At 36.8% G+C, this 7,500-nt stretch overlaps 2 protein-coding genes across 3 annotated transcripts; one reads left to right on the top strand and one right to left on the bottom strand.

Moving 5' to 3' along the window:
* The first annotated feature begins 402 nt into the window (after positions 1-402).
* Positions 403-4,632, top strand: si:dkey-4e7.3 (uncharacterized protein LOC402865 homolog). Of its 2 annotated transcripts, none has more exons than XM_046845933.1 (6): positions 403-492; positions 1,007-1,198; positions 1,725-1,904; positions 2,071-2,182; positions 2,370-2,506; positions 3,978-4,632. In XM_046845933.1, exons 1-6 carry the CDS (start codon positions 442-444, stop codon positions 4,323-4,325), a joined length of 1,020 nt encoding a protein of 339 aa, XP_046701889.1. In that variant the 5' UTR covers positions 403-441; the 3' UTR covers positions 4,326-4,632. The 2 variants fall into 2 exon arrangements, with proteins under 2 accessions (XP_046701889.1, XP_046701890.1); XM_046845934.1 differs by lacking the exon at positions 403-492 and adding an exon at positions 587-721.
* Positions 4,633-4,708: 76 nt separating this feature from the next.
* Positions 4,709-5,919, bottom strand: LOC124383358 (cytochrome c oxidase assembly factor 5). Its single transcript, XM_046845935.1, has 3 exons — positions 5,677-5,919; positions 5,217-5,300; positions 4,709-5,118 (listed from the first exon to the last, which is right to left on the bottom strand). The coding sequence occupies exons 1-3, from the start codon at positions 5,776-5,778 to the stop codon at positions 5,077-5,079; spliced, it is 228 nt and encodes a 75-aa protein (XP_046701891.1). The 5' UTR covers positions 5,779-5,919; the 3' UTR covers positions 4,709-5,076.
* Positions 5,920-7,500: the final 1,581 nt, after the last annotated feature.

Raw genomic sequence — 7,500 nt, 5'->3', positions numbered from 1 at the left:
TTGGTTGTTGTTGCATAACGGACTTATATTATTTGGTACAACTGTTCTGGCTTGCTTTTTTGCAAACAGGTGTGCAGCTGAAAAATATAAACTTGTGTCACATTTAATAGAGTCCATAGTGCAACAACAACCATTACAGCTGTACCAGGCCTTTACAATAGCGGGAGGGGCACGGGAACATCAGGATAAAAATAAAAGTGTATGGTCATGAACTAGAACAAGTAAAAGTAATAAGATTTCACGGATTATGGATGGACAACAAATTGACTTTTAGCACCCACATACAAAAACTAGTTAAATGTAATGAGATGCTTGGACGGGGTCAAATGGGGAGGGGTCAACAAAGAAATATATATATATATATATATATATATATATATATATATATATATCCGCGTTGTGCCGCTTCATACTCCAATCCAGTAGGTGGCGGAATAAGCAATGCATATGGCATGCCAACCGCCATTTAAACAACAGAAGAAGAAGAATCAAGTAAGTCCCGGTTTACTCTACAGCATTTTACAATATTGTAAATAACTAATGAGATTATTAAATCAACACATTTTGTGATAATACACTAAAATAATAATTGATATTGATAATTCAATAAAAATGAATTAATTAAGTAATTCGAAGGCGCTGAGAAGTAAAACGAGACAAAGAGTGACGTAAAGTTAATGTGACGGGTGCAGAGTGAATGATGGACTTTGCACACTGATCTGTAAGAAGTAAAAAGGTTTTCTTGTCGAGGCTTAACGTTTATGTATTTTTATTTCAGTACTTTTATTGAATGCTTTCTTGCAAAGATGATTTCAGATACCAACAAATTTACTCAATATAATAATGATAATAATAATAATAATAATAATAATAATAATAATATAATACAAATATTAAAAATAAAGGATCATAGAACATCTCAATGTGATTGTGAAATCACAACATAGCAGCTTTTTGTCTTGGGTTATTCTTTTTGTCATGTTTGTTAATTCATATGTGCCACCAGTCAGGTAACACCATGGTAAAGAAGCTGCTTGTAGACGTAGATTGTGGAGTGGATGATGCCCAGGCTATCATGATGGCTTTGGCGGTGCCGGATGTGCAGATCCTTGGCATCACCTGTGTTCATGGCAACGTCTCTGTAGAGAACGTGTGCAAAAACGTCCTACGTGTCCTGAAAGTATGTGACCAGATGGAGGTAAGATGTGGAGTTGTTGTCAGTCCCCAAAACTTAGAGACCTTAGAATCTGTTTTCCTAAACTCACACATTGTCTAGTTTTATTAGACATTATGATCTGATTTAAAATGCCTGTCAAAAGTAAGGCAACACCTAGTCTTTATTCATTTTTAGGAGACGCGTGCATGTTCCTTTTGCATTTATCTGGCAAACTAGGTAATTTAACAGTGTTATCATCATACGGTCATCTTAGGCAGTGACATGACTAAACATGACTGAAATACTGTGCTTTTCAGTGCCATGCAGTTCAGTCTGGACTGCGGCTGATTGGAACTGATCTCACCATACTGAGGCTACTGAGAGTTGTCTGTAGATTTACTTTATATAGAGTGATTGCTCTGCTGACAAATTATATGCTTTAGAAAAAAATTAAGTGAAAGCAGGTAGAGACCTTTTTCCTAACTTGATTTGCAGACACTTGGCTACCATTTCAGCTTGATGTTCATTTGCACTATTTACCAGAACCAGGTTTGGACATTTCTTTTAGATTCCTGTATTTAGAGGGGCCTCAAAACCACTTCTCGGGGATGTCCTAACTGCTTCGCATTTCCATGGTATTGATGGGCTTGGCGATGCTCCAGACCCGAATGCTCCAGGTGAGGAACTAGCACAAGAGGAGGGAGCTGTGTCAGCCATCATCCGCATCATTGATGAGCATCCAGGAGAGGTGTGTACTGGTCACTACACATTATTTGCTTAGAGCAGTTACCACAGGTGATTTTCATGTTTTGGTTTGTAAGGACCTGACTTATACTTTACTTTTAGGTTTCTGCTCCAGGGTGGTATGCTGAAATAACTCATAATATATATGAAATAACTCTGAAATGTCTCAGGTATCTATAGTGGCCACAGCTCCTTTGACTAACCTAGCATTGGCAGTAAGATTGGATCCCACTTTGCCACAGAAGCTGAAAAGCCTGTACATCATGGGAGGCAATACAGATTGTGAGTACTTTATCCATTGCTTTAAAGTGACACTGCTGACTTTGGTTTTTTGAAAAAGTAACTTGCAGAATTACATATTTTCATTCAATACACACTTCTTTGACCATTTGACTGAGGTTTATGTTGTTAAGTTTGATGGTTAATGATTGTCACTGTAAACAGTAACGGTATAAACATCTGTCTTTAGCTAGGGGGAACACTACTATGTGTGGAGAATTCAACTTTGCCGCAGACCCTGAAGCAGCATATATTGTACTGAATGACTATCTGTGCCCAACTTACATCGCTTGTTGGGAGTTTACATGTCTCAGCAAATTGTCCTGGGTAAATATCACCTAATAAAATACATTCAGAAAAAAAAATGTAGGATTTAGACCAAGTTGAGTGGCTTAATTGTATAGAACCATAATGCTGACATCGTTTCTTTACATCCAACATAGCTGGGGTCTGTTCCAGAAAGCAAATGAAAAAAAATTTTTGTAATTGTATCTGGCCTGTATCTGCACATTATTGTCTCATGGTGTCTCAGTGTTTTCTATTTTCAACCATTGATTATAGTGAAACTGTAAAAAGCAGTGTGCAATATCCAAGTATGTAATTCAATCTGTTGCCTTTCCTACTGATAAACCAATCTCAACCTCTAAGTCACTTTGTGGTCAACCTCCTCGATAAATATAGTGGGACTTCTTTTGATCAAGCAAGCTATAATCTAATTCTAATATGTTGCAATGTGCATACTATTTAATCAGGTATTTCCCCATGCCTTTGTGAAGGCAGTTGTAGGATGGATTTTGGTACAAGCAGCACCATTTTTGCAGTGTCCATTTTTATAGCTTCTAAATAGCTAACCATGAAAATAATTAAGAATTGAATATGCTTAACTTGCTAGTTACAAGTCAAAATTATATTTTTGCCCTAATGAGCAAGCTATAGGTAACTGGTACAAAAAAAAGGTCTCTGAGACAATATAAGGAAGTAACCTTCAGAGAAACAAGAATAAAAAAAAAAAACACATCCTCATCTAGGTGACACTGGGTAAGTGTGATTATTAATGATTACCTGTAATAACCTATATGGATTTTTTTGTTAGCTGTATATAGTAAAAAAAAAAAATAATGTTGTGTAACCAGAAAAAACCTATTCACAAATCCTATTTTGCATCCCTTATATAAAGTAAACATTTAGAACACATGCAAGTCTTTATGGAGCAAACCCAATCCTCCCAAGGCTAAACCAGGCTTGTACACTGTTTTTGTTCACTGCTGACCTAAAAACCCCTCATGCACTCAAGAAGACCTCTGAACATGTGATTAAATCATGAGTCCATAAAAGTAAAACTGCAATGTTTTTCAGTTTCCTTTTGTTTTTGCTGCAGATCTTAGTTTTCATAGCCATAAAAACAGATAATTGGACAAAAATGACAGATTGTAAACCAGACCTTTTTAAATCTTAAATCAGATTGGCACATTAGATTCAGCTTTGTGAAACAGACCCCTGATCTCAGGAAATTAATATAAATAACTGATGTTCAGATTATCTAAAAAAAAAAAATTACAATATAAATAATCCTAGAGCCTGTAAAGTTTTTAAGTTTGTCTTCCTGAGGGATCTCTTCTTTCTGAGGTTCTGTGAAGAGCTCTTTGAAAATGTTCTCCTGTCACTAAGAGTTTTGAGGAGAACCTCTTTAAGAAGACCACCACAATACTTTAAGTACCCTTTGAAGACACAAGATCAAGAATGTAAAGCATCTAGTGCTTATACAGTGCTTTACACTTTGTTGTCACTGCCTTTACAGGAATTCTGTGATGTCTGGCTGGCTCAGGACACTGATAAAGCTCGGTTCATGAAGAAGATCTTTCAGCACAGCATCGACATGTGCAACAGTGAGAGGATTGAAAAAGAGCTAGTATCAGGAACAGGATTGATTTCTTGTGATTCTTATGCCATGGCAGCTGCAGTCGATGACATGTTCATCATCGAGAGTGACCACAAAGCTGTGACTGTAGAACTGACTGGTAAACATACCAGGGGAATGATGGTGGTAGATCACCTAGATCTTCTGGAGAAGACTCATAAAGTTCACATTATGAAGAAGGTGGATTTAGAAAGATTTAAGAAGCTAATGATGAATGCTTTGAAATGAAAATTTGATCAGGGATCAGAAGTGAGATTGTTTTAGCTGAAACAGATCGTGTGCTTCTTTCTTAAAAAAAAAAAGCTATTCTTTTTTTTAAAACATGAACAAAGTTTGTAATGTTTTTTTGTTTGTTAGTATGAATGGACAGCAGGCTTTGATTAAGTTTTTAATTTTACAAAATGTATTAAATTTTCTAATTTTACAATAACAATTGTCTGTGATGTAACAGGGAATCTATGAAAAATGTATCCCCAGCAATGAAATCTGTAACTGTAATTACCTCAGTAGTTATTAAAAAACAATATAAATTTCACACATTCTAGAATGCACTTTTAATAGGATTAGTTAGTCAGTGTAATTGGATACAGGGGCAATAAAAGATCACAATGTTATGTAAAGAAGTCTGACATGTTTATTACAAAAAAAAAATCAATTTTATTCACACAGGCCTCGAGCCAACAGTGTATTACACCACAAATATGTATAGTGTGAACATTTAAGTGCTACTTTGAGTAACTACAAGGAAAAGCAACACATGCTCAATTAGTTGACACTTTTCTTCAAAGCAACTTAAGACCGGAAACAACGTGTTGCTCATAATCCAATAGTGGCAGCACTGGGATTTGAATCCACAACCTTGAGTAGCCAAATGCATTAACCAATGTCAAATCTCATATTTACAATGAAATTACAATCATTTAGTGGAGTTCCATCACCACCTTCTTAGGGCCACTAGTAAAAATAAACCAGGATTCATTTAATAGCCTTTTTTGCCTCTGAACCGAGATCTTGTATCCAGCTTGAGAAAGAGGAGGAGAGAGATGGGGATTAATATTTTAAGGTTTTAAAAAAAAAAAAACATCTAAGATGCAATTTTTGTAAGTCAGACTCACTAACCATTGATCTTTTACATTCAAAGAAAGAAACCTGCAGGGCTCTGCAGTGTCCCTCCTTTAGACACTCACTGGGCTTTTTGCCTTCCTAAAAACAAAAAAAATAGAAACACGTGAACATTGCACACTGTGTCATATCCTGACTTATTTTAACCCACAAAGAAGTATTGACGTGAATTAAATGTCACAGTTATTTCTGATATGCTTCAGGTCAGATTCCCCTCTAAAGCACAACCACTTGAACTCAGGCGAGCTGATTAGATGAGCAGGGAAATGGTACTACGTGTCCAGGACCATTACTGAATACAGTAACAAACACGTGCACTAATGTGTCTTATTCAAATATTCATAAAAATATAACACGACACTGTAGTAGGTTTAATAAGACAACACAAATTCCTATAATATGTAGTAACTTAAGCCTCTTTAATATGGGGTTTCGTGTTAGCAATGAGCTAAACAACCTTTACAACGCAGTCATGCTGAAGGAGACAGGCTTTAAAATCTTCTCTGATTCCGGCACAGGCGCGAGCGTCCTCCTCCTTCTCTTCGTAGTATTGCGGCATTGTGTTCACTTTGCATTAAGTCTTGTTTAAGCATCAAATTTTGTTTATCTGCTGAAAAAATACAAAGAAACGCTATGTGTATCCGACTGTTATGGTGGCGGCCATGTTTTCCCAGCAGCACTTGTGGGGGAATGCAATAGGCAGAGCGATATATCAGTCATTTCCGGTTCTGGTATATGTCCTCGATCTTGATAAAAAAAAATATATATCAGTCAGTTTAAAATTAAATAGTACGTGTTTAAATGTGGTGTTTTTTTTGTTTTTTTTTTATCATACTGGCATAAATCTAATAATTTTATCTACTACTCCTTTCAGATGAATGCTTAACTTAAAAAAATAATTATAAATTGTATTATTAGATTCATTGCTATTATACCACAGGATGCTTGATCCTTTGTTAATGCAAATATCATACCCAAGTCTCGCTCAATGGTGTAATTCATGGCCTTTTCTCTAACATTAAACTCTCATGGTTTAGAGACAGCGACATTAAATAAAAGACAGGAGGTGGAGCTGGAGGTAGCAGAGTTGAAGATGTTGAGGTTTTCGTTGGAAGTGATGACGATGGACAGGATTAGAAATTAGTTTATTAGAGGGACAGTGCATGTAGGACGGTTTAGAGACAAGGTGAGGGAGGCGAGATTGAGATGGTTTGGACATGTGCAGAGGAGGGACATGGGGTATATCGGTAGGAGAATGCGGAGGATGGAACCACCAGGAAGGAGGAAAAGAGGAAGGCCAAGGAGGAGGTTTATAGATGCGGTGAGGGAAGACATGCAGGTAGTTGGGTTAAGAGGGGCAGATGTAGAGGACAGAAGGGTATGGAGACAGATGATCTGTTGTGGCGACCACTAATGGGAGAAGCCAAAAGAAGAAGAAGAAACTCTCACCTTTATAGAAAAAATATCATACTTAATGGTTTCCTTTATATTTTATGTTGTTGTGGTGTTTGGTGTGGTGTAGTAGTAGTGGATTTTGATTGGCTTAGTTATATATTGTTCTGGTTTTTGACTTTGGCCGGTATTTTGACCCTGAAACTGGTTTGCCCTTTTGGACTTTGCCATTTCTGTATATAGATACCACTGTATGTATAGCACTTAGTTCACTGGCAGTAAGGGTGTGGCTGCCATTTCCTTTGAGATTGTTCTGTGTTTTGTAGTAGGGAGTTAGGGAAGCTTATTGTATTTTTTGTTTTGTTTTCTTTCAAGTAAGGAAGCAGTATATATTTACTGTCATTATTGTCTAAATAGCAGGTATAAAAAGTAAGTACACCCTAAGTAATCACAGCTGTACATCACTTAACCATGTAAAGCCACATGTCCTATTCATCATGTACATGTTTTGGTCTGCTTGAGAGGACCATACAAATTTGTGAATCTTGTAATAGAGCAGTTAAAATTTGATGTTTTGTGTACAAATCTCTGATAATGACCACTGAATGCTCAACATGGCACCTCATGGCAAAGAATTTCTGAGGATCTGAGAATTAGAATTGTTGCTCTCCACAAAGATGGCCTAGGCTATAAGAATATCGGTAACACCCTGAAACTGAGTTACAGTACAGTGGCCAGGGTAATAACAGGGGTTTCTAAAACGGGTTCCACTCAAAACAGGCCTCGCAAGGGACAATCAAAGAAGTTGAGTCCTCATGCTGTGAGTCAGGCGCAGAAATTGGTTTCAAAAAACAGATGCATGAGTGCAGCCAGCATAACTTTAGAGGTT

This window comes from Silurus meridionalis, chromosome 3, assembly GCF_014805685.1.
Source record: "Silurus meridionalis isolate SWU-2019-XX chromosome 3, ASM1480568v1, whole genome shotgun sequence".
Lineage (NCBI taxonomy): Eukaryota > Metazoa > Chordata > Actinopteri > Siluriformes > Siluridae > Silurus > Silurus meridionalis.
The sequence above is the reverse complement of the archived record's forward strand: the minus strand, read 5'-3'. Positions and strand labels throughout refer to the sequence as shown.

What these genes read in the sequence shown, in the direction of transcription:
- LOC124383358 (XM_046845935.1), bottom strand. Translation starts at nt 5,778, where the DNA reads ATGCCGCAATACTACGAAGAGAAGGAGGAGGACGCTCGCGCCTGTGCC. An exon ending in AGCATGACTGCGTTGTAAAG is followed by an intron (nt 5,301 to 5,676) that starts GTTGTTTAGCTC and finishes TTTTGTTTTTAG; the next exon opens with GAAGGCAAAAAGCCCAGTGA. An exon ending in TTGAATGTAAAAGATCAATG is followed by an intron (nt 5,119 to 5,216) that starts GTTAGTGAGTCT and finishes CTCTTTCTCAAG; the next exon opens with CTGGATACAAGATCTCGGTT.
- si:dkey-4e7.3 (XM_046845933.1), top strand. Translation starts at nt 442, where the DNA reads ATGCATATGGCATGCCAACCGCCATTTAAACAACAGAAGAAGAAGAAT. An exon ending in AAGTATGTGACCAGATGGAG is followed by an intron (nt 1,199 to 1,724) that starts GTAAGATGTGGA and finishes CATTTCTTTTAG; the next exon opens with ATTCCTGTATTTAGAGGGGC. An exon ending in GTCTCAGCAAATTGTCCTGG is followed by an intron (nt 2,507 to 3,977) that starts GTAAATATCACC and finishes CTGCCTTTACAG; the next exon opens with GAATTCTGTGATGTCTGGCT.